Source organism: Fukomys damarensis, unplaced genomic scaffold, assembly GCF_012274545.1.
Source record: "Fukomys damarensis isolate Sample0158 unplaced genomic scaffold, DMR_v1.0_HiC HiC_scaffold_5, whole genome shotgun sequence".
Taxonomy (NCBI): Eukaryota; Metazoa; Chordata; class Mammalia; order Rodentia; family Bathyergidae; genus Fukomys; species Fukomys damarensis.
Genome location: NW_022900917.1, coordinates 66,215,210 through 66,240,280, shown reverse-complemented (window position 1 = coordinate 66,240,280; position 25,071 = coordinate 66,215,210). Strand labels below are relative to the sequence as shown.

At 50.9% G+C, this 25,071-nt stretch overlaps 2 protein-coding genes across 11 annotated transcripts in view; one reads left to right on the top strand and one right to left on the bottom strand.

Annotated features, from left to right (window-relative positions):
* Hsf1 (heat shock transcription factor 1) overlaps positions 1-13,769 on the top strand; it is a 22,435-nt gene extending 8,666 nt beyond the window's left edge. For 2 of the 10 annotated variants that reach the window (XM_033760821.1, XM_033760825.1), the window contains exons 2-13: positions 7,928-8,036; positions 8,371-8,507; positions 8,742-8,866; positions 10,066-10,150; positions 10,224-10,285; positions 10,386-10,482; positions 10,591-10,727; positions 10,830-11,102; positions 11,561-11,647; positions 12,300-12,405; positions 12,483-12,690; positions 12,767-13,769. In XM_033760821.1, coding sequence (XP_033616712.1) covers positions 7,928-8,036; positions 8,371-8,507; positions 8,742-8,866; positions 10,066-10,150; positions 10,224-10,285; positions 10,386-10,482; positions 10,591-10,727; positions 10,830-11,102; positions 11,561-11,647; positions 12,300-12,405; positions 12,483-12,690; positions 12,767-12,972 — 1,632 coding nt within the window. In that variant the 3' untranslated portion in view covers positions 12,973-13,769. The remainder of the gene's footprint in view (positions 1-7,927; positions 8,037-8,370; positions 8,508-8,741; positions 8,867-10,065; positions 10,151-10,223; positions 10,286-10,385; positions 10,483-10,590; positions 10,728-10,829; positions 11,103-11,560; positions 11,648-12,299; positions 12,406-12,482; positions 12,691-12,766) is intronic. The other 8 variants (XM_010630520.1, XM_033760822.1, XM_010630523.1 and 5 more) reach the window with 8 other exon arrangements.
* A 1,370-nt stretch (positions 13,770-15,139) lies between these two features.
* On the bottom strand, positions 15,140-25,067 carry Dgat1 (diacylglycerol O-acyltransferase 1; the record flags this gene model as incomplete). The annotated part of the gene is made up of 17 exons (XM_010630676.3): positions 15,140-15,536; positions 15,623-15,685; positions 15,775-15,862; positions 15,933-15,998; positions 16,079-16,191; positions 16,270-16,314; positions 16,400-16,441; positions 16,511-16,549; positions 16,633-16,736; positions 16,823-16,897; positions 16,984-17,091; positions 17,186-17,291; positions 17,375-17,427; positions 17,508-17,593; positions 17,690-17,730; positions 19,690-19,777; positions 24,934-25,067. Coding segments are annotated over 17 exons (1,395 nt in total), but the record flags the coding sequence as incomplete, so codon positions are not given.
* Positions 25,068-25,071: the final 4 nt, after the last annotated feature.

Below are 25,071 nucleotides of genomic sequence, written 5' to 3'. Positions count from 1 at the left end.
AAAAAAAAAAAAAAAAAAAAAAAAAAACAAAGGGGCCAGGATTTAGCTCAGTGGTTCCACCACCTGTCTCACAAGCACAAGGACCCAAGTTCAATCCCTGGCACCCCACCCAAAAAAAGATTACAGGTGTGCATTACAACACCCAGCCTCAGAATTTCTTAAAAAGGGTATGGGGACTGGGGGTGTAACTCAATGGCAAAATGGCCTCTCACTTTAATCCCCAGTACTATCACCAAAGAAAAAGAGTCTTAAGGAATATAACTAACAAATACAGAATACTGGACAAGGTCAGCAACAAGATAGAGGTAATAAAGGCAAATTAGAAAACTTGGCAACAGAGCAACAGAAAGTGCCCCCGTGTGACGGCAGAGGGGAAAGCAAATTGAACCTCAGGGACATGTGTAAGAACTTCAGAGGTTTCAACATCATGTCATTGGTGCCCTAGAAGAGTGGAAAAGTGTAAGAAAAGATTAAGAAATAGTGACTGAAAACCTGCAAATTAGGCAAACTACACCAAGATATGTTGTAACCAAACTTCTGAAAATGAAAGACAAACTAAAAAGTCTGAAAGCATCCAGAGGAAAGAACATGTCCCTGCAAGCCAGCAGTGGCTCCCACAACTACACATCTCGCATCCAAAGCCAGGGATTCAAAAGGGAAGGTAGAAAGAAAAAGGACTGTCCTCAGAATTCAATATTCCAGTGAAAATGTATTGGGTATAAAGGTGAAATAAACACATCCTTAAAATCAAAGAAAAATAGAAAAATATGTTGCTGGCAAATCTACTCTGAAAGAATTGCAATTTGCTTTCCCTTCTGTTGTCACAGGGGTACACTTTCTGCTGCTCTGTCACCTCCCTCTTGCTGCTGACATGTCCAGTGTTGTTCTATATTTGTTAGTTATATTTCTTGCTAAGACTTTGGGGCGGGGGCTGCTGGTACTGTGGATTGAACAAAGAGGCATTCTACCACTGAGCTGCACCCCCAGACCCACCCCCTTTCTTTCCCCCTACCAGGGATTGAACTCAGAACCTTGTGCTTTCCAGGCAGGCTTGGCACCACTGAGCTACATCCCTGGACCCCAAACCATTTTTAAATTCTCTAGCCAGAGGGTAAATGATTCTACATAGAAACTTGAAAGAAGAATCAGTAGGAGCAGTAACTACCTTCATATAAGAGGAAATCTCTCTTTAGTTCCTTAAAATATGTAGGAGGTTAGAACCACTATATATAACAGTTGTGTAGATGTCATATATAAAATAGCTACACATAGCCAGGGATTTAGCTCAGTGGAGCTTGGCCTGCCTCAGAGGCGCAAGGTCCTGAGTTCAATCCCCAGTACCACAAAAAAAAAATAAAATAAAATAGCTACATGTGAAGTAGGAAGTACTACCCATGGGTCAGTTGCCTGGTTTTGTAAATAAAGTTTTATTGGAGAACATTGTAGTTGGCTCCAATGATACATCAGCAGTCATGGTATCCTGGTGCTTATGTTCAGGTCATCCTTGTGTACTATCCTGATACTGCAGCACAATGTCCATACCATTCACTTCACTTCATCTGGTCACATGGGCCCTGCATCATCTCACACTGTCTTAGGAAGAAGGGTGGGTACAGCACAATGAGATAATTTAAGAGAAAGCACATTCACATAGCTTTTTTTAACACTGTATTATAGTTATATTTTATTACTGTTAATTTCTTACTGTACCTAACTTACAAATCAAAATATTACAGGTATGTATGTAGAGGAAAAAGCATGGTATCTGAGGTTTCAGACATCCACTGGTTATCTTGGGATGTATACTCATGGATGGGAGGTACTACGTGTACAACCAGTACTAACCAGAAGAAAGACAGAAAGTAGAAATAAGAGCAAAGAGACTTAACAATTTTTAAAGAGGTTTGTTGCATTAGGATTGGGAGTGTAGCTTAGTAACAGAGTGATGTTTACCATATATAAGGCCCTGGGTTCTATCCCCAGCACCACAAAGAGAGGAGGGGGTTATTATGGTTTGTGTCTAGATTCCCCCCATCCCTAGCATCATGCAGTCAGTCATAGGTGGTACTTTTCAGTGGTGGCTGGATCTAGAGTTTGTGATGCTAGGATCAAGGGTGTATGATTACTAAATTAGTCCACTGATTAGTTTGGTACAGTTCTGGGTGTGGTAGTGGGAAGGCCCCTGCTGAATGTGAGTGGTACCTGCCCTAAGAGTATGTAGCCTGGATAGAATGTGAAGGTCACCAAGAGGTCTGCTATTGTGGATCCTTGTTGCTTGGTGCTTTCCTGTTTTATGCTTGCCATGAACTGTTTCTCTGCCATGCCACCCTGCCTTAGAGCCAGCCAACTATGAACTGAAACCTCTGGAAACTATGAGCTACAATAAACCTTTCCTGTTTTAACTTTAGGTGTGTAGTGTTTTGTCTTAGCAGTGAGGAAAGTAACTAAGACAGGGGTGTTGTATAATAAAGGGTGACCACACCAAGGAGATGTACTAATCTGAATATGTCTATCTAACAATAAAGCATCAAACTACATGGAACAAAATGGTCAGGATTGAAAAGGAAAACATCTGCAGTTAGAGTCAAGTGTCAACATTTATCTCTCAGTGATCACTTGCAGTTGAAAGCATTTTAGTATAGAGAAGATTTGAAAAGTATACCGACCACCTTGGCTTGCAGACATCTGTAGATAGTCTATCCAGCAGATCAGAGACCAGCCGGGCGTGGTGGCACACACGCCTGTAATCCCAGCACTCAGGAGGCTGAGGCAGGAGGATCCCTGTGAGTTTAGGACCATCCTGGGCTACATAGTGAGTTCCAAGTCAGTCTCAACTACATAGTGAGACCCTGTCTCAAAAAACCGAAAAGAAAAAGAAACCTAGGCCAGGGATTTTGCTCAGTGGTTCTGCTGCCTGCCTCGCAAGCTGGAGGACTTGAGTTTAATCCCCTGTACCAAAAAAAGAAAAGAAAAGAAAGAAAAAGGAACCCAACAATTGATTCTTTGAATTAATATCAGCAAGTAAAAATGTATCACTGCAAACACTACTGAATGTGAGCTGAAGAGGTACTAATGAAAACAATAATGCATTTGGATTTTGCAACTTGGATGAAATTTTCTTCAATTCCTTGAAAGCCTTAAACTACTGGTCTCACCCAGAATAAAACAGCAACCTGAAAAAATCTAAACCAGTTGTTTTCACAGTTATAAATCTTCTGTAAGAGAAATGTCCAGGCCCAAATGCTTTGCTAGTAAATTCCAACCATTAAAAAATAAATAGCACCAGTTTCTAATATCCTTCCAGAAAATAAGCAAAGCAAGATGCATTTAACTATTCACTTTATGAGACTGACATTACTTTGGCATCAAAATTAGACAAAAATGGCCCAGTATCTGTCATAATATTTTCCATAAGATGTAAGCAAATCAACTCCTTTGAATCCTTTGTAGAGAAAAGGTATAAACTGGGTGTGTTGAACACCTGAAATCCCAGCACTCTGGGAGACTGAGGCAGGATTGCAGGTTCAAGCTCAGCCTAGACAACTTAGTGAGATTGCCTCAAAACTGTAAAAGGGCTGGGGATGTAACTTGTTTTGAAGACCCTGCATTCAAACCCCAGGTCTAAAAACTGGGAAGAAAAAACAGCGTATTTTTTACATATAACTTCTGCACATCCTCCTATAAAATTCACATAATCTTTAGATGACTTATAATACACAATACAATGTAAATGCTGTGTAAACAGCTGTACTATATTAGTGCCAAAAACAAATTTACATGATTAGTTCTGATGTATTTTTTTAAAAATCCACAGGTGATTGAATCTGCAGATGTGAATTTTCTTTAGTATTTTTGTCCAGGCTTCTTTCTCCTATAATGTATGCTGATGCAGTTAATGGTTCCCCACCTTTTTTGTTTTTTTGTTTGTTTGTTTTTGAGACCGGGTCTCACTATGTAGTTTCAGACTGCTCTGGAACTCACTGTGCAGTCCAGACTGGTCTCAAACTTGCAGCAGTCCTCCTGTTTCAGCCTCCAGGAGTGCTGGGATTACAGGTGTGTGCCACCACGCCTGGCTACCTCCACCTTCTTTTGATACTCCATTCTTTGTTCTGTTTCTGTTGCTTAGATTGCATAATCTTTATCAGTAATTTTGAGGCTTCCTGATTTTTCTCTACAGTTGACTTCCCAGAATATCCATTAGAACCAGGCATGGTAACCCATACCTGCAATCCCAGTACTTGGGAGGCTGAGGCAGAAGAATCCCAACAAGTTCAAGGCCAGTGTGAACTGCAAACAAGAGCCTGTCTCAAAAAAAAAAAAATTCTTTTCCATTAGAATACTCTTTGTTGTCAGGTGTTGTGGTGGTGCACGCCTGTAATTCCAAACACTCAGGTAACTGAGCGAGGATTGTAGAGTTCAGGACAGCCTGGGCTGCATAGTGAGTTCAAGGCCAGTGTGAACTACATATTGAGACCCTGTCTCAAGAGGAAAAAAAAAATCTCTCTGTACGACTTTTACCTCTTAATGATTTTGTGTTTGGTGTACTTTTTAAAAAATTTTTATAGTTTTCTTCAGTTCTCTGAAAATATTTACAGAAACTTATTTGACACCCTTTTGAATCTGATGTCTTGTGCTGCCACACCCTCTCACAGACAGATTCTGCTCCCCACTTTCCTGTATAAGGGACACGTTTTCCTGGGTGGTTTTTTTTGGGTTGTTTTGTTGTTGTTGTTTTTTGGCACGTCTTGTGTTTTTTTTGTTGAAGGGCTATTCATTTTAGCTAGTGTACTGTAGAATTTAAGAGTGGCTGGAGCCAGGCGTGGTGGCGCACGCCTGTAATCCCAGCGCTGGGGGGGGCGGGTAAGGCAGGAGGATCCCTGTGAGTTCGAGACCAGCCGGGGCTACATAGTGAGTTCCAGGTCAGTCTCAACTACATAGTGAGACCCTGTCTCAAAAAACCAAAAAAAACAAAATGAAATGAAAGGTCTAAAAAACACTTGCCATCATTGCTGTGCCCCGGCTGCTTACAAGGTTATCTCTGGTTTTTGTGTTTGGCAGTTACATTATTAAATGTCAAGGTGTGAATCCCTTTTAATTTTTCCTATTTGGAGTTTCACTTCCTGGATATTCTTAGAAAGATTTGAGATGCTGTTGGGTGTTTTTTTTTGTTTGTTTGTTTTTTTTATTAAAGACAAGTTCTCGCTATGTAGATCAGGCTGGCTTTCATTTCACGAGCCCAGGCTGGCCTCAAATACTCTGTGATCCTCCTGCCTCAGCCTCCTGAGTGCTGGGGTCACAGGTGTGCACCACTATGCCTGGCTTATATATATTCTTTTTATCTCTTCTGTTCTCTGACTCCTATGGTGTGTAAGTTGTGCAGATCCCCGTGGCTTTTTATTCATTTTCTTTCTTTTCTTCAGACTAATCTCAACTGACTTAATCTTCATGTTTGCTGATTCCTGCTTCTCTGTGCTTATATCTTCTCTTGAGTACCTTAATGAATTTTTAACTTGACTTGTACTTCTCAATTCCAGACTTTTTTTTTCTGGATTGAACTCGAGACATTGTGTTTGTGTGGCAGGCAGAAGAACCACTGAGCTAAATCCCTAGCCCAATTCCAGACTTTTGACTTGAGGCTTTTTGATAATTTTTACCTCTTTCACTGAAATTTTTCATTTGGCGACATATCATGCTCATCTGTTAGTTCTCCAGATATAATTTTCTTTAGTCCTTTGAACATGTTTAAAATAGCCAACTTAAACTCTTCAGTAACTCCAAAGCCTCGACTTCCTCAGAAACAATTTATATTGATTGCTTTTTGCCCTCTGTATAAACTATAAATTAATGTACTGTGGCAGTTGGAGACTAAACGTTCCCCTTCCCTGGCATTTGTTGTTCTTTCTTGTCATCATTTGCCTAGTGGCTTTTTTTTTTTTTCTTTCTTTCTCTTTTTGAGACAGGATCTCACTGTGTAGCCCAGGATGGCCTCAAACTCACAGGGATCCTCCTACCTCAGCCTCCCAAGTGCTAGGATTATGCCCAGCCCATGATGACTTTTTTAACTAACTCTGTGGAGTCTTTTTTGTTGGTAGCCACTGCATTGTTCATTTAGCTCAGTCTGGACCAGAAGTTTCTTAAATTCTTGGAGCCAGTGAGTCTCTGTATGTTACACTTCACCTTGAACACTGAATCTGCTTGTGCCAGGGCTCTCCTGGGTCTCTCCCAGACATATGTGCAACTTTACATTCCCAAAGATTCTCAGAGCTTTTCAGGGCCCTAACGATCCCTCTCTTACCAGCTTTGCCTTTTAAATTTTCTGGTTGCCCTCTGTTAACACTACAGCAGCCATGGCCTTTAAAAATTGCTCTTGCCAGGCGTGGTCATGCATGTCTGTAATCTCAACACTTGGGAATCAGGAGGATCAATATAAATTTAAGGCCAGCCTAGGCTACATAAGTTCAAGGCCAACCCAAACTACATAGGGTGACACTGTCTCAAAAAAACCTAAATGAATAAATAATTGCCTTTAGCCAGGCATAATGACACACGCCTGTAATGCTAGCTACTCAGGAGGTTAAGGCAGAAGATCAAGAATTCCAGACTCAAATTGGGAATAGTGGCACACATCTGTAATTCCAGTACTTGGGAGATTGGTGCCGGAGGATTGCTGTAAGTTCAAGGCCAGCCTGATAAGAGTGAGACCCTTTCTAAAAAAACTGAATGGGGCCAGGAATTTAGCTCAGTAGCACCACTCCTGCCTCATAAGTACAAGGTCCTGAGTTTGATCCCTGGTACCAAAAAAATAAAAACTAAAAATTTTAAAATTTTAAAACCCGAATGAAGGCCGAGCGTGGTGGCTCACACCTGTAAACCCAGCACTCGGAAGGCTGAGGCAGGAGGATTGCTATGAGTTCGAGACCAGCCTGGACTACATAGTGAGTTCCAGGTCAGTCTCAACTACATAGTGAGGCCCTGTCTCAAAAAAACCCAAATGAATGAATGCATATGTGCAAGCCAGCCATCCTTGTATTTATACTCTTCCAGGGAGTTGCCTGATACTGAGAGTCCTCTGAAATGGGTCCTGAAGGAGTTGCAGCCATTGGCTTTCAGGGCTGCAGTAGTGAGACCAGACCACTGGTACACTGCTGAGAGGGGCAGAAAGACTCAACTGCTGCCATTTTCTGGTTCCTTCTCAGATACCTGAAAGAGTTGACAGCATTTCTTACCACTTTTCTCCCTGCTGCTTTGAAGCCCTCCACTGCTGTTTCTACTCACTGTACTGTTTGTACCTGTGCTTATTTTTGTGCTTCTGTGTTGGAAAGCAGTTCTGGTGCTAACCCAGTACCACTGATCTGTCTGGCTTCTTCTCCTCACATCATAGTTCCCACCCTCAACAGGGATATGCCTGCTCCATTGTCCCTTACGGATTGATTCCTGAGCTCAGGTACCACCGCTTAGCTGCTGTCTCCTGCTGTGTGGCCTTGCGTAACCTTCCGTCCATGCCGCCTCCCTTGCTGCCATGACTGAGTTCAGAAAGGGCTGTACATGCAGAGCTTGACAGTCTAGTCTAGTTTCATGTACCTGCAGAATGAATTCCTCTGAGGTTGCATTGTGTGACTGTATCTTCCTCCATAGGGGCAAAGATTTGTTCCCATTTCCTTGGCTCAGTTTGGAGTCTTAGCCATTCGCTAGGAAAATTTGCTGAATAAGCAAAATGCCAGTTCCCTAGAGCATGGGCCAGAGTGCTGTGGGCTTTTCATGAATGAAATCACAGCATGCAGGAACCACGGGGCATCATCTGTGGCTGTGTGGCCAGCCCTGGGACTCTTGGACAGGATACAGGCCAGGGTCCCAGGGGTAAGTGCCACCTTATACCAGCCACAGGACAACTGTCTGCTACACGTGGCTCCCATGTGTCTTCTGACAGAGCGGGAACAGCTTCCATGTGTTCGACCAGGGCCAGTTTGCCAAGGAAGTGCTGCCCAAGTACTTCAAGCACAACAACATGGCCAGTTTCGTGCGGCAGCTCAACATGTGTGAGTTTGGGGTGGGGTCCAGCAGAGGCCTATGCTCAGTTGACCCTGTGGTGGGAGGTGAAATGGCCTCACTTTCCTTATGGCTGGGTGGAATGCCATTCCTGGGGTGGGAGGGTCCCAGGGGGTAAAACTCGGGGCTGCATGGTGGAGCCATACTCCCACACATAAGGAGTGGAACTAGGGCCTGGGATGCAGGTCAGAAGTGGTACACTTGTGTAGTATAAGAGGAGCTGTGTGGGGATAGGGTCTCCCTTAGGTGGAGACCACCCAGTCATGATGGCTGTGGACTCTGGCCTCTGCCCTCATGCTGTGCTGCCCTCCCCTGTGTATACAGATGGCTTCCGGAAAGTGGTTCACATTGAGCAGGGTGGCCTGGTCAAGCCAGAAAGGGATGACACTGAGTTCCAGCACCCATGCTTCCTGCGTGGTCAGGAGCAGCTCCTGGAGAACATCAAGAGGAAAGTGACAAGCGTGAGTCCCCAACCTTGGACTCCCTACAGGCTACTTGTGGAGCAGTGTGCCCTGAACCATTCCTCTAACACCCTCCACATTCACACATTCAGCACCTTCCAGCCTTCACAGTGACAGACCCATGGCTCTTGTTGCCACATCCCAGGTCTCCCTCTCCCTGGGACCCACGGCAGCATGGGAGCTGCTATACTCCAGTGTCACCTCAGAAACTCTTGCTCCTCACCCTCAACCCAGGTATCCACCTTGAAGAATGAGGACATAAAGATCCGCCAGGACAGTGTCACCAAGCTGTTGACAGATGTGCAGCTAATGAAGGGGAAACAAGAATGTATGGACTCCAAGCTCCTAGCCATGAAGCAGTAGGTCCCATGGCTTGGGAGGGATAAGGGGGTCTACCCCTACCCATCCTTGCAGAGAGCTGCTCTGTCTTCCCCAATTCTACTTGCTATGACTTCTGTGGCAGAAGTTGTTGAACCTGGCAGTCTCTAAATCTAGAACATTCATAGGTAGTGTCCACTGCCTTTGCTCCCCATTACCTTGCTGAGCCCTGCTCCTTTCCTGGGTAGGTCAGCCTTGGCCTGGTTCCTGTTAAGGCAAGCTGGGATCTGAGTACCCTGACTGCCCTCAGGCCCCTCCCTGAGGGCCACTGCTGTCAGGAGGCTGACCCCAATACCTAGCATCACCTGTCACAATGTATCACCATTCTCAGATGCTTCCACACAGGCCTGGAGGAAGAAAGTAGTTCAGCTTCTTTCTAGAAGCCCTATGGCCCCCTCAGGCAGGACCTGAGTTCTTGGGAATTTCTTGGCAGCAGCCTAGCACATGAGTGGCATGAGAAGCAGACAGGGAGATCCACGCCTAGTAAACCAGCATAGGTTTTCTCCCACCAGCTTTGGGACCCTGAAAGGCCCTCGCCCTTGGCTCAGTGTGACAGGTCTTCATGACCTCCACATGTTAGCAGAATCCCTAATGTTCAAACTCCCCACACCTGGATCTAGCAGAAGCCACTGGCTTTGTGGTCGGAGTCAGGCCAGGGGGATAGATGTGGCCATTTTTCTAGGGTATGGGCCCCAATTGGCTCAGGGGCTTTGCAGAGCCAGCCCACCAAAGCAGTAGGTGTGAATTATGGCCCTACTTACCTGGGTGGGGGTAGAAGTGGTCAGATAACTCATCCCCACCCACAGGATTTCTCCATGTGTAACTGTAGCCCAAAGGGTCTGGACTTACTCTGGAACCTGTCCCTCAAGCTCAGTGGGGGCAGGTGGTTGAGGCTGGGGGCATGGCTCCAGGAAGGCCTTAGAAAGCTGGGCAGCATTGGTACCAGGATCTTGAGGTATACCAGGCAAAACCTATCCTGGTTCTGTCTTCCCCTCCGGCCTTTCCATCTCACCATAGCAGTTTTGTGTCCTCTAGGAGCACAGCAGGGCTGGGAGGGGCACTAGTGCCAGTGAGACTCCATGCACCATCTTTGTCTCCTATGTCTCGACCTGCCTGGAGTTGGGGGAGGTCTGTGGAGACCAGCCCAGCTCCTGAAATGGGTCCACATGGACCTCTTTATGTGTCACAGTGAGAATGAGGCTTTGTGGCGGGAGGTGGCCAGTCTGCGTCAAAAGCATGCCCAGCAGCAGAAAGTCGTCAACAAGGTAAAGCAGAGCTGGTAGCAGGTGGGTCCCTGCACAGTTGGCCCAGAGTGACAGTGTCCTCTCTGTCCCATAGCTCATTCAGTTTCTGATATCGCTGGTGCAATCAAATCGGATCCTGGGAGTGAAGAGAAAGATGTAAGACACTGGGAATGCCTACATCCTCCACGTAGGCTTGGGTATCCTTACCATTCTTGTTGCATCCTGGCAGATGGCTAATTCCGCACTTCTCCTGCAGCCCCCTGATGTTGAGCGACAGCAGTTCAGCACACTCTGTGCCCAAGTACGCCCGACAGTACTCCCTGGAACGTGTCCATGGTCCGGGCTCATATTCGGTATGCATCCAGCCAGATGGCACAGCCACCAGGTGTGGGGGACACTGTGGGTCTGTGCTGCCACAGGCCACAGGTACACCTGTATGTGGCCACTGCCTCTGATTCTAGGCTTCATCACCGGCCTACAGCAGCTCCAGCCTCTATGCCCCAGATTCTGTCACCAGCTCGGGACCCATAATCTCTGACATCACAGAGCTGGCTCCCACCAGCCCCCTGGCCACCTCAGGCAGGAGCATAAATGAGAGGTAAGCCATGTCACCAGCCCTCCTGTTCCTCTTTGGGCCCAGGGCAGAGTTGGGAGTGGTGGAGCCAGCTGGGGCTCCTTCTGACATCCCCCCTATGTCCAGGCCCCTGTCCAGCAGCCCTTTGGTACATGTCAAGGAGGAACCCCCCAGCCCACCTCGAAGCCCCCGGGTGGAGGAGGCGAGTCCCGGGCACCCGTCCTCTGTAGACACTCCCTTGTCCCCGACTGCCCTCATCGACTCCATCCTGCGGGAGAGCGAGCCTGCCCCTGCCACCTCAGCCACAGCTGTAGTCTCCACTGAAGCTAGAGGCCACGCCCCCTCGCCCACACCCCCTTCTGCCTCTGAGAAGTGCCTCAGCGTTGCCTGCCTGGACAAGTGAGTACTGCTCCTGTGCATGTAGCCTGGGCCTTTGCTGGGATGGTGGGCAAAGCAAGGCCTGTTGGCACAGTTTGCTGAGGGTGAGTGGGGCACACCCGAGTCCCACACTCACATACAGACCTCAGAGTTTGGGGCTGGGGGAGAGATGAGTATTACCAGGATCACCACAACTCCCACTCTACAGGAGCCAAGGGTACATGGCAGGACCCCATTTTCCTAGGAGCCCCTGCCCTCTGGGGCACTTTGCTGCTGCCATCACCCCTCCTGCAACAAAGCACAGGGTCCTGGTATCTGTCATGCTGCACATACTGGGGCAGGATATGGGGAGTGAGGGCTCAGTCTTGACCACCCCTCAGGCCCTGCCCCAGAGGCTGAGTAAGCGAGGGTAGTGGGCACAGACCCCCTCCCCCGGCCTCTGCCTGCAATGGGGGGGCTCTTGTCTTTGTATCTTGCAGTTTGGCTCGCACTCCACAGATGTCTGGGGTCGCCCGCCTCTTCCCCTGCCCCTCTTCTTCCTTTCTGCATGGCCGAGTCCAGCCAGGGTTAGCGCTGCCCCCAATGGGGAGGGAGGAGGGCTCTGCTAGAGCTCGGGCCCTTCCTGCAGCCACGGACCAAATCCCGACCTGGGTATAGCACACTTCACTTTGGTGGAGGGCGCCCAAGGGGATAGCCTCTCAGGCTCTGCATCTTCACCAGCTCCCCTGGGTATAGGCCAGTGGCTGTCACTGGAACAAGCTCCCACCTGGCCTGGGCACCAATTCAGGCAGGATCTGAGCTTGGCCTCAGGGTGGGGTGGACCCTGCAGCACTTGTGGACCCAGCCTAACTGCCCTTCCCATGGTCCAGGTGTGCCCAGTGGCCTAGGCCCTTCTGAGTCAGCAGAGGCTGGGATGTGGGGGGCAGACCCAACCACACTAAACACAACCCTGTCTCCCCTCTTTGCTGTCTTTCCAAGCATAATGCCAAGACCTTGAGCCTGAAAAACTGTCCCCCTCCCATTTCTAGAGCTGACCCACTTGGCCCAGCTATTCTCACCAAGGACACACACACACACACGGTCCCCCCCCCAGTCCATGCTGGCTGTATATAGGGGCCCCGCCTGGGGTGCTACCAAGTGGAGCCCTTCCCCCAAAGGAACATGTCTTGGTGGGGGGGAACCTAGGCCACTGGTTTACCTGCCCTCACCTTGGGCTAGGAATGAGCTCAGTGACCACCTGGATGCCATGGACTCCAACCTGGACAACCTGCAGACCATGCTGACCAGCCACGGTTTCAGTGTGGACACCAGTGCCCTGCTGGACGTGAGTCTACCCCGCTCCACCTGCCCTGACCTACCTGGCCAGTGAGCAGCCCTGACTACCCTCCCTCCCTCCCACAGCTGTTCAGCCCCTCCGTGACCATGCCTGACATGAGCCTGCCTGACCTTGACAGCAGCCTGGCCAGCGTGCGTAGGCGGGCAGGGTGGGGGGCAGCAGGGCCCCACAGCAGCCCTCATGGTGCCTCTTCCAACCCACAGATCCAGGAGCTCCTGTCTCCCCAGGACCCCCCTAGGCCTCTTGAGGCAGAAAACAGCAGCCCTGACTCAGGTGAGCAAGCCCTATGCCACCTTCCCCTACTTTCTCCTTCTTCCTGCCCACCCCACACCTGACCCCTGCCCCACAGGAAAGCAGCTGGTGCACTATACGGCGCAGCCCCTGTTCCTGCTCGACCCAGATGCTGTGGACACAGGGAACAGCGAGCTACCTGTGCTCTTTGAGCTTGGGGAGGGCTCCTATTTCTCCGAGGGGGATGACTACACAGATGACCCTACAATCTCCCTGCTGACAGGCTCTGAAGCCACCAAAGCCAAGGATCCCACTGTCTCCTAGAGAGCCCAAAAAGAGGCAGGCTAGCCTGGGCCCTGCCCCCGACCCAAGGACAGGACATAGTCCTAGGGTGCCCTGGATCAGCCTCCACAGCCCCAATAGGGGCACAGCAAAGGGACTTGGGGCTGAGCAGTGCCTCAGGTCTGATGAGGGTTCTGGGGCCTGCACACTCACTGCCCTGGCCCCACCCTGGGAGTCCTGCTTTGGTTGGGGCTTCACAGCCACACTTTGGACTGATCCTGCAGATTGTTTATAGAATTGTATTTTGGATTTTTTACATGAGGGCTCCCCTTCCCTTTCACAGAGAAATATATAAACACAGACAGACGGACGGACAGATGGACAGGCAAGACTGACAAAAATCTATAAATGGACAAGCTCTGTGCTGGGGCCTCCCGTTTCTTCTTGCCCTGGGGTGATGACGGAGGTTCAAGTGCAAGGGAGGGGCCCAAGGTACAGAGGTCACTGTAGGCCTGGGCTTTAATGGCCTTGGAAGTAGGCAGATGCCCAGGGAAATTTTTTACTCAGTTCTTTATTGAGGGGCCAGGGAAAGGCAGTGTGGGTGGGTTGTCAGCTGGGCCTCCTTTCCTGAAGTGTCCACTCAAGAATGGAGACATAAGGCCGGAGATTTAGCTCAGTGGTGCCGCCACCTGCCTCAAAAGCACAAGGACCTGAGTTCAATCCCCAGTACCCCAAAAAAAAAAAACCCAAAAGAATGGGAACATAAGTGGGGCATACCTGCATATCTTCTGACAGAATAAAACCCCCTTCTGTACCCGTGAAATGCTGAATGGGTTTGGTGCAGAGGCAGCTTACTCTTGCTGCTTGGGTGAACAGTGGTACATGCCCACCTCTCAGGTCAGGCCCTGCCAGCTAAGGGGTGTAGGGAGGCACAAGGCCCACAATGTGTAGGAGAGGCAGACCAGACAGCCAGGTCAGCCTGTGTACCCAAGAATTCATCTACTACTGACTCCTCAGCAGGCCAGAGTAATTGCTACCAGGGAGGCACTCTGTACACCGGGGTCTGCAGGCCTCCCTATGAGGGGCACCAGCCAGGGTAAGGCAGCCCCTTGATAACCTGCCTTCCCATCACTACCATGGCCAGAGAGGTGACAAGAACCTGTTTGCTAATGGGACTGAGGTAGCACAGTCCTGAGGCCACCACTCGACCTCCACAGGTCTCCCCACCTTATTGGGCCACTTATTGGCCCATCTTCTTGGGCAACTGCTATAGGTCAGGATACTATGGCCTAGTACAAGCCCACCAAGACAAGGTAGGGTCAGGCCCTGAGCTGCCCCCTACCTCTGTGCCACTAAGATGGCCTCTGTAACTTGGCAGGTAGAGAGGGGCTGGAGGCAAGGCAGATTCCCAAGTCATAGGACTGCCCCTCACTGTTGGGAGAACCAAAGGTGGGGAAGTAGAACACAAGACAAACCTGACCCCTCTGCGAGGCACCCCAGAGCCACATTAAGGGGCAGTCTAGCTTGAGGCAATCTATGCACAGCCTCACCTCTAGGACAATGAACCAGGTTCTTCTAGAGCGATGATGGCAAACCTTTTATTAGTTTTCAGTGATAACAGCCCACTGTAGCACACATGCCATAAGTTCGCCACCATTTTCCTAGAGGCAGTGAGGAGAGACAGGCCAACATGGACCCTGCTGAGAGGCCACCCCAGGTGAGTGACCCATGAACATAGCATGCAAGTTTCTAAGCCTCAGCCGGCCAGACACAAAGAACACCCTGAAGACTCCTTGGTCTCTGGCCTGCCTCTCTGAGGCCCACTCTCAGAAAGCCTGGCTACCCTTTCCCAGGCTCAAGCTGGGTGTCAGGGTGTGTCCACAGAGCCCTAGCCCTCTACAGGATAGCAAGTCAAGGGCAGGACAGGAAGTATGACCTCAGCTGGACCTCCCCCACTACCCATCTTCATCTAGGCTGCTGCCTTCCTCAGTGGTTGTGCCCTACACCACTAAAGCTGAGCAGACTTGCCTACAAACCCCAGGAGGTCACTAGCACACAAGTTGTCTGCTGACTGGGATGGAAGAGGACAAAACCCAGATATATAATGTCACAGCCTGAGCTGGAAGCATGAGGACCAGTGGACAGCACTGGCCACAGTGGTGGTAGGTTGTCCTTCCCACAAGCCCCCACACCAGTAGCCTGAGGGAAGTCACTTCAGACAGTACTTTATTGACACCCTTAATCCCTGGTCAGCAAATTCCACAGTGTCTCCTCCAGTTGGATCCTGCTGTTGACATCTCATGGGAACAGGAGGGAGCCCCATAGGGGCAAAGAGGCCTCCCAGGACAGGAGAAGGGTGCAGGCAGTCAGGCCACCTGAAAGACTCCAGGCTTAGGCAGGAGATGACTGGCTTTGGCTGTGGACAGTGAGGAGAAGCTGTACTCGGGAGCAGCTCAGGCCCGTTACGAGGGCTCATAGTTGAGCACGTAGTAGTCATGGACATACATGAGCACAGCCATTGGCTGCCCAATGATGAGTGTCAGCCACACAGCTGCATTGCCATAGTTGCCATGGAAGAAGCGGCTCACAATCCATGCCAGTGGAACCTGGAGACAAGTGGGGAGCCACTTGTAGCCACAGTGACTACATAGAATGGGGCTTGGCACAGGAAGGCAGAAGGCAGCTCACTCACCTGAGCCATCATGGCTGTGAAGGCCCAGAGGCGGAACATTCGCAGGGGGATGCTCAACATGTACTGCAGAAAAGGGATAAGCGGCATTAGTGTCTCAGTCATTGGCCACACCCCTGTCCCAAGGTGAGGCAGGACAGCCAAAGAGCACTGACCTCATGGAAAAAGGCTGAAGCTAGGAACACGCCTGTCCTTGCCATCCATTTGCTGCTACCCCGTCGAACCAGGGGCTTGTAGAAATGTCTGCAGAGGAAGTAGCTATGAGACAAAGCCCTGGCCTATGCTATATCCACATATGCACACAGCCACCCACCTAAGGCACCACTTGTGCACTGGGATGTTCCAGTTTTGCCAGAAGTAGCTGACAGACTCGGCATTCCTGGGGGTCAAGAGACAACAGGATAAGCAGAGCACTCTGTGACTGACTGGGCCCACAGGGCCACTCCCAAGGCCACCCACCACCAGTCCCGGTAGAACTCTCGGTCTCCAAACTGCATGAGCTCCGCCACAGCATTCATGCAGGAGTGGAAAAGCCAGTAGAAGAAGATGAGCCAGATGAGATGGTTGGGGACCTGTAGAGGGAGGGGGCTCCAGGTTGCAAAACATTCCTACCCTCACACTCCACCCACCTGCCAACCACTGACACTCACCGCCAGCTTCAGGAGACGTTCAATGATGCGTGAGTAGTCCATATCCTGCAGACACAGACTGCCTCAGCCACTGTGTCCCATTGTCCTCATCCCCCGCTGTGCCTACCCCAGCTGTAAAAAAGATGCTCACCTTGAAGGGCTTCATTGAGTTCTGGATAGTGGGGACCATCCACTGCAAAGGAGGGTACTGTGTCAGTTTCAGCCATGCTGAGCCCTACCACCCACCCCCTTTCCCACTTACCTGCTGGATCAGGCCCACCTGGAGCTGGGTGAAGAACAGCTGACAAAAGACCAGAGAAGCCACTGAGACCCCATCCACCACCAGGCTCTACTCCTGATGGCTCCCCCATCACCAAACCTCACCATCTCAAGGAGTCGCCGTAGCAGAAAGCGTTTTCGGATTCGCGGGGAGCGGGGAAAGTTGAGTTCGTAACACAAAGTAGGGGCAAAAATGAAGTAGTAGAGATCTGGAAGGAAAGGGATGGGCTGGAACCAAGCAGAGATCTGACTACCCCCTCATACACACAAAAGGGCCCAGACTGTAGGTGCTCACCACGGTAGGTCAGGTTGTCCGGGTAACTCACGGTTCCCTGGGCACTGTCCCCACTGGCTTTCTTCCCTACAGAGGCTGAAAGCAAATCAAGGCAGAGAGTGGAGTGAGGTGTGCTACCCAGGTGCAACCTTTGAGTCACGCCCAACCCCTGAAGCCCTCACCATTCTTGGCCTTAGCCCTGTGCTGTCGGCACCACAGGTTGACATCCCGGTAGGAGAAGAGCTTGAGGAAGAGGATGGTGTACGATATCAGAGCCAGCACGGAACCCACTGCAGAAGAGGCATGCTCAGCCACAGCCCGTCCTACCCTAGGGACTCAAGCCATGAGGATGAGCCAGGGCTGGTCCAGGGAATGGAAGCACACCTGGAGTGATGGACTTGACCAGTAAGGCCACAGCTGCTGGGAAGCAGAGAATGGTGACAAGGTTGGCCATGTGCAGCAGCAGCCCCACCTGCTCTGTCAGGGTGCCCTGTTGGGAATGGGTGGAGAGTCAATCAAGGCCTCACTCAGGCCCCCAAGAACTGTGGCAGGAAGAAGGTAGGCACAGCTTACCACTGCAAGGCGCTTCTCAACCTGGAATGCAGCCACAACAAAGCCATTGGCCACTAAGGACAGAAGCATCATGGCAGGTTCAGGGCCCATCAGCCTGGTGCCCACCCACGGCCCTCCTCAGAGCCTAGCTCACCAATAACCAGACATGGGGCAGGCCAGCTGTAGGGATCCTTCAGGAACAGAGACACCACCTGGATGGGGTCCACCAGGATACCATATCTGGAGGTGGGGCAATAGGGGTCTGAGTGGTTGTAGTGCCTGGCCTGGGGGCAGGGCCTGAGCAGGCAGTGGGCAAGGCCTGCAGGAAGTACTCACTTGATGAGGTTCTCCAAAAATAATCGAGCATTGCTCAGGATCTGCAAGAGATCATTAAGAGGGCTCAGCACTCAGAGTACTAAGGTTATCCCACTAGCCCCTCCCAGCTCCCCTTAGCATTTCTGGAGCAAAAGGTCAGGGTGGCAGCCTCTACCTTACAGAACCAGCCCCTTCTGGTCTTGACACTAAACACTGAGATTCACCTCACACTAGTCAGTACAGAGCAGAGAGGTGTCTTAACTGTCCCAAACAGAGGGATCAATCCTATTAGTAGGCATCTCTAGCACTAGGCAGACCTGCAGTTCAGGAGCCCACATCCCCTCTGTCCAAGCTAAACCACTGAGGAAGCCAAAGCCAGATCCTTAGCCTGCCACCAGGGTCTTATCCCCAGTCATGCCTGCCTGGTGAAGCTGGCCCAAAGCTGAACTCTAAGGACTAGTCAGTACTGGGGGTAGGGGTAGAGGTGGTACTCTTGCACTACTCCACAAACCAGGCTGGTCCCTGCGGTGCCCACCTTGGGTACAAGAAGTTTCAGCAGGGGAGGGCAGGCCCTAGCAGAATAGTGAAGATGCCATCATAGCTGAGGGGGGCAAGAGAAGGTATTTTGTCTCTGCTCTGCTTCAGCTGTTCCTTCAGCACTCCAAGCTCTGATGACTTGGTCCAATACACCCTCTAAGGACTGAGCATCCATCAAAACAGACTCCTGACTGTCGCCTGGGACTGGATGCTTGGCCTCCTTATCCACCTCACAAGCACCTGAAAGCCAAGCCTTGATGCCACCACACTGTCCAACTACCTAGAGTTCAGGTCCCAAACAGTAGAGGTGATGGATGCTGTGGAAAAGCAATACCACCAAGGGAACCCTGCAAGGGAAGGCTTTATAGAGGTGGTGACAAGCTCAGACACTACCCCACCTCCAAGACTCCTTTCAGCCTGCTGCCTCAACAAAAATATTGTCACCCAAAGTATGGACTTTCCTGAGAGTGCAGGATGCACATACCATAGAACACTGATGGAAGTCAAAACTGAAGAAAGGCTGTGAACTGTGCCCAAGGGCAAGCAGGCCCACAGGGTTGCAAGAGAACATGAAGTGCAGCCTAGGCTGGATGACGGCCTTCCCTGCCCAGCAGTCTCTATAGACCCCAGCCTAAGTCAGGAATGGGGCCTGTTCCTGTATCTGGAGATTAGGATGGCCTTGTGCCCACCATCTCACCCCTCCAGGCTTCATGACCCCCCCCCACAGGATATGGCAGAAGGTGGTGCATGGAGCTGCTCCACATGAACATCCACAGGAGCTGTGCCCAAAGCACAAGCAGACACATGTGGGTAAAGGTCAAAGGCCTTGGGCCTTATCAGCCCTAGTGGCAGAAGCTGAGCACAAACAGCACCTTCAGGCTGCCCCTTTGAGCCATGGACTCCAACAGCCTCTTGGGTGGGGCTGGTGGCCATGCCCAACAAAGTGTCAGTGGAAACTAGGCCCCAGACATTGCAGACCTTAGACATATCCCAGGGCTCCATCCACTAGGACTTAAGGCTGAGAATGAGGAGCCAGGGGGCTTGTAGCACAGCGGGGGCTATAAAGTGTTAGAGGTTCCATACCCACAAGGCCACACATTTCCAGGGAGGCTTCATACCCACAGAGCACACCCCTTCTCTGCCCACCCATGCCAGCCAGCACAGCTAGGGGGACCCTGCACCCCAGAGGCAGATCCCAGCCAAAACCCTTGAACCCCAAGTATACTGCTAAGCCTCCCCACTATCCCCATGGCCATCCATAGGTCTCTCCTGGGGTCCAACAAGATCCCTGTGTGACCACTGCAAGGACCACTCCTACTTTTCTTACCAGCCCAGGGCTGGCAGCCACATGGGCTGTGTCCTCTCGGCTGCTGCAGTGTGCTTATACCCCTGAGGCAGAGCCTATGCCCAAGGAAAGGCCAGCCTGGACAGCTCTACTACATCTACCTGCAGATAGGCTTGCTCCCATACCCCAGTCTACTTACCAGCATCACCACACACCAATTCAGGATGCCACGGTAGTTGCTGAAGCCACTGTTAGAGCTGAACAAAGAATCCTGTAGGCGATGGCACCTGGCAGAGCAGGGGACAGGCTCCTCGGTAAGCAGATGCCAACAGGGAAGGGCTAGGTACACCATTATGATCCATCTCTTCTGCTCACACATCCCATTCCACATTTACAGATGGAAGGAGAAGCCAGACTAGGCCATGGCGCTACAGCCACATGGCCTGCAGTGGGCAGAGCTCTCAGGACCACCCAGAGGTCTTCAGATAACAAGAGGGGGTACATCATAGTAGCCAGGAGCTGGCTGGGCCTACATGGGCTTGATCTTCCCATGCCAGTACCCTGGCCTTGCTCACCAGAGGCCCTGACTACAACCAGACTCTCAAGGCACCAGAGAATCCAACCCAAGGATATGTGGGCTACCTAGTACTGCAGTGCTAGGATAAAAGGGTAAGGGTAGAGTCCACCCTGTTCAGTAGGCCCACATCCACCTAAGGAGACCAAGAATCCCCACTATAGCCCAGAAGAGCCTCGTCCCTACACTTGGCCACATAGGACTGAGGGAACACAGGGACTCAGTAAAACATCTGACCAAGCACCCTGCCTAACTTGCACCTTTCTTGGTCCTCGTACTCATAACAAGCACTGTGCTCATGCCTGGGCTGGGAATGCCAAGAATCCATCTGAGGGCCAGGTACCTGATGGTAGGGGCCTGCAGCAGAAGCAGGTCCCATCAGTGAAAGCACTCATCCAATGTTGCAGGGGGAGACCCATAAACAGGCCCTGCCTGTGAAGAATACTGAGGCTGGCAGAGAGGACACTGTGGCTAGGACAAGGCCCTACCCCAGCCCCTGGCAAGGAAAACGGGAACAAGACCCAAACTCATGAGCCAGGAAACAGCACCCTGGCTCACTCACCAGCTGCAGCCCTGCCTTGACCTCTAATGGCAGTGCCTCTAGGAAGCTCTTCACAGCATTGAGCAAGGCCTTGGTTTTGTAAGAGGAGAAGCGAAGGCCTCCCTTTTCCTCTCACCACACCAATCTCTACCTCAGAGCATCTGGGCAATGGGAGCAGGGTGGAGGGTCCATAGCAGAGGCACCATGGCAGATGTCCTCTCAGGGCTGGTCTGGGTGCTCAGCAAAAGTATGGCTCTGGTCATGCTTTTCTCCGGGCACCAAGGCACTGAGGGGCAGTGTTAACTGGCCCAACCCTGACCCTCCGATCAATATCTGCTTGGACCTAGACTCATCCACATCATCTCCCAGCAGCCCCTGGGAAGGTGGGCACACCCTTCCTCCTGCCCTTCTCAGACTGCTGCACCATGGTGAATAGCTCTACGCCAAATCCAGTCTCAACCACTGTCCACCCCGCTCCTCCCAGACTCAGGCCTGGGTTTCCAGCATCTACCAACTTAGGTCTAACTTGACCCATAGTGAGGCTGTGGTCTTTTTTCCTTCTTTCTTTCTTTTTTGTACCAGGGATCAAACTTAGGACCTGATACTTGTGAGGCAGGCATAGCACCACTGAACTAAATCCTCAGCTGTATGAGGCTGTGGTCTTACCTGAGTCCCTTTTCTCCTCAACTCTGTGCCTACCTTTATAACCAACAATAGTTGGTGGTTGGGCACCACCCTAAACTAAATATACTACTACCTGTCCTCCCCAGAGCCATAGCACCAAGAGGCAAACAGATAGCCTCTCTGGACCTGTCTGCTAGACTAGGCCTTCCCACTGTGCCTGTCTACCGGCTGAAGCCCACTCTCACTAGAACTATCCCAGAGTGTTCTGGCTGGCCTCCTTGAGCCATCACCATCAACTGCCGTCTTCACAGTATCATGACTGTTTCATAACAGTGTGACCTCTGCTCTCTTTGGCCGCCAGTGATGCAGTGCTATTTTATCTGTGGCCATCCCCAACATGAAAACAGTAGAAAAAGGGTTTTCCTTTACAAAAACACCACCAGGCAATGTTATGAGAGCTTTTTCAATTTGTTCTTATGGGGCTCCAAGCCCTTCCTTGACCACCCACACCCATGCACCACGTCCTCCCATGGCCTGTGAACTAGTCCCACCCTTAGGCAGCAGCCACATTGCATACAACCTCAGCCGGTGCTGCTCCCCCACCCCCTCACAGGTCAGAGGCCTCTGGCCCAGATGGAGAATACCCCCATATACCAAGGCCCACAAAGATACAGGCTTGCTAGTGTGCAGCAAGTAGGCCATGCCAAAACTGACTTTGTCACCCTCTCACCTATTGGAGGGCCTGCCAGTGCCCTGTGCCTTTCAGCTGTCCTATACTCACTCCTCAGGGCCAAAAGGACAAGAGCCCTTCTCTCTTGACCCTCTAGGCTTAACTAGGTGGACTGCAGAGTGCCTTCTCCTTCCTAATTCTCACCTATAAACCAGGTACACACCCATCCTTACAATATACCTGCCAAGGTCTGTATCATGCCCAAAGGCTCAGCCTCCAAGTGTGGACCTCTTGAGGACCACATGGTCCAGATACAGGGTCAAGCAGCATGGTGTGGGGCACAGACTGCCAGTTCTCCTTCCAGCTGCCAGCTCTTTGAAACTTCCTTTATGCCACCCTTTGGCCAACCCCTGGGTTGCAAGAGGTAAGGAGGACACCCTATAGGACAAACACCCTATGAGAGTGCTGGTGAGCCTATGGCACACATACCACAGTGGGCTGTTTGTTATTGTTGAAAGCTCTAAAAGGTGGGCCAGGGATTTAGCTCAGTGGTTCTGCCTGCAGCCTGCCTTGTAAGCTCAAGGACCCAAGTTCCCCGGTAGCAAAAAAAGCAAAAAGAAAAGAAAGCTCTAAAAGGTTCACCATCACTACACTAAGAGAACCCAAAACCAGAAAGTTCTACCTAAGTGTGCTCATAAACCAACAGCCAGCTGAAGTGTCCAAAGCCCCAGTGTGAACAGCAGGCAAAACAGGAAAGAATGAGCCGGGAATTTAGCTCAGTGGTTCCACTGCCTGCCTTGCAAGTGCAAGTGAGTTTGATCCCTTGTACCACAAAAAAAAAAAAAAAAAAAAAAAAAAAAAGATACACAAAACAGGAAAGAATGCCTCCTTTTACTGCCTCATATCCTCACCCTGCCACAGGGCAGAAAAAATGAGCTCATACCCAGAATCTAGTTTATCTGCCCAGTTCAATGTGAACAGAAAATATTGGGGACTGGAGGGGGTGAGAGCTCAAAGAATCAGGAGGAAAGAGGAGAGGAAGGATGGACTGGGCCAAAAGCAGCAATAAGCAGGAAAGAGGGAAGACTGGTAGGAGAAGGGTGAGCTTTGGGCCAGCCAAGTCTCAAGAGGGCAGCCCAGACTAAAGGCTGGCCCACCAGCAGGAAAATAAAGTCTAGCAGGGCATGATGGCACACACCTATAATCCCAGCTCTTGGGAGGCTAAGGCAGGAAGACTGCCATGATTTTGGGGCTACCCTGGGCTACACAGTTAAAGGCCAGCTTGAACTACATAGTGAGGGCCTATCCCAAAAAACAAAAACAGTCTGATGTGATGATGCACACCTATAATCTCAGTATTTGGGAGGCTGAGGCAGGAGGATCACCATAAGATGGAGGTCAGCCACATAGTGAGCTAGAAGTCAACCTGAACTACATAGTGAGACCCTGTCTCAAAAAAAAAAAAAAAGGAGTCCAGCATCCTTACCAACAGGTCTTGAGCCCTGTTTCTTTCTTTTTTTTTTTTTTCTTTTTGGTTTTTTGAGACAGGGTCTCACTATGTAGTTGAGACTGACCTATAACTCACTATGTAGCCCAGGCTGATCTCGAACTCACAGCGATCCTCCTGCCTCAGTCTCCCGAGTGCTAGGATTACAGGCATGCGCCACCATGCCCAACTGAGCCCTGCTTCATTCTCAGGGCTGAGGGAGGTAGACACAAAGCATGCATGTCCTGGAGACCCACAAGTAGATTATCAACTGACTCGTTCCTCCAGCCCTGGATAGTATCCTCTCTGCCATCTATCAATGCTCTTCCAAGGACATAAAACCTCCACTAAACTGGCCTTTCCCACTAGCCTCACAGGAGCCTCATGCCAGGTGAGACAGAAAAAGCTTTCTGGCTAGTGAAAAGCATGAGCATGACTGCTCTCTACCTTTCCCTACGTGGCAGTCTCAATCTCATACCAAGAACACCAATTCTTTTTTTTTTCTTTTTTTTTTTTGGTTTTTTGAGACAGGGTCTCACTATGTAGTTGAGACTGACCTGGAACTCACTATGTAGCCCAGGCTGGTCTCAAACTCACAGCGATCCTCCTGCCTCAGCCTCCCAAGTGCTGGGATTACAGGCATGCGCCACCACGCCCCGCCTTGAGAACACCAATTCTTAACCACTCCAGAAGTCATACTAGCCATTCCCCTACCTCCTGGAGAGGACAATTTGGGGCAGTCACAAGGGGGACTTCCTTCTGGGCGGGAGGTACAGGGCCAGCCTCTCTGTACCACCCCTCTCAGGAGGACCAGCCTCCTCCCTCACAGTGCTTTCATGACTCCATACCTGACCTTTGCTCACACTGTGCCATGTACGCCTCACACTAAGGTTATCTCATCTGCAAGGTGAACCAAAGAACCCCAAGGGAAGTGACAGGGCCTGCACCACAACTGTCCTCTCTTGGCCCACATACACACACTGAAGATAGGCTTGTTTATTGAGAATGTTACCCATAAGCAGGGCTCCAGGCCTCCCCAGCCTCTGGGTGAGGGATGAATGAACTCTGGGGAAGATCTGCAAAGACAAGAATGCCTTCTGCATTGGCCCTTGCCCCGGGCAGATGCCCACTCTCCTGATTTCAGACAGAGCTGAAGCAAGATGGGCCCTCCCTGGCAGACCAGCCTCTTCTAAGAGCCTTTCCCACCCCCCCAAGGGCACCCTGCAAGGCCCTCAGAAGGGCCACCTCACCCCCTCTCAAACACCTCCTTCCAGACTGGAAGCCAGAGCTACTGGACAAGCGTCAGTCTTTGAGGACTTGTCGGAAGGGCGCCCACCTGCCAGACCGCTTTTGCTCCCCACCCACCCACACACACTGCTCACTCCTCGACCCAGGGTGACCTTGGCAGCTGATCCTCTGTACCAAAGCTTCGGTGTCCCCCCCAGGGCACAATGGTCCCGGACTTAGGCCTGAACCACTGAGGCCGCTCCGGAGAGACAGAGAGCAATGGGCTCTGGGTCAGAGGTGAGAGATAAGGCACTCCGCTACCTCAGCTCCAAGGGGCCGCTGCCCACTCTGGCGTCTCTGTCTTTGTCCCGGGCCAGGGCCGGAGCGTCCCCCCGAGCTCCTACGTCGGGGCTTGCGACAGAGTCCCGCACCTCCTCCGCCGCCGCTGCCGGTCCGCCG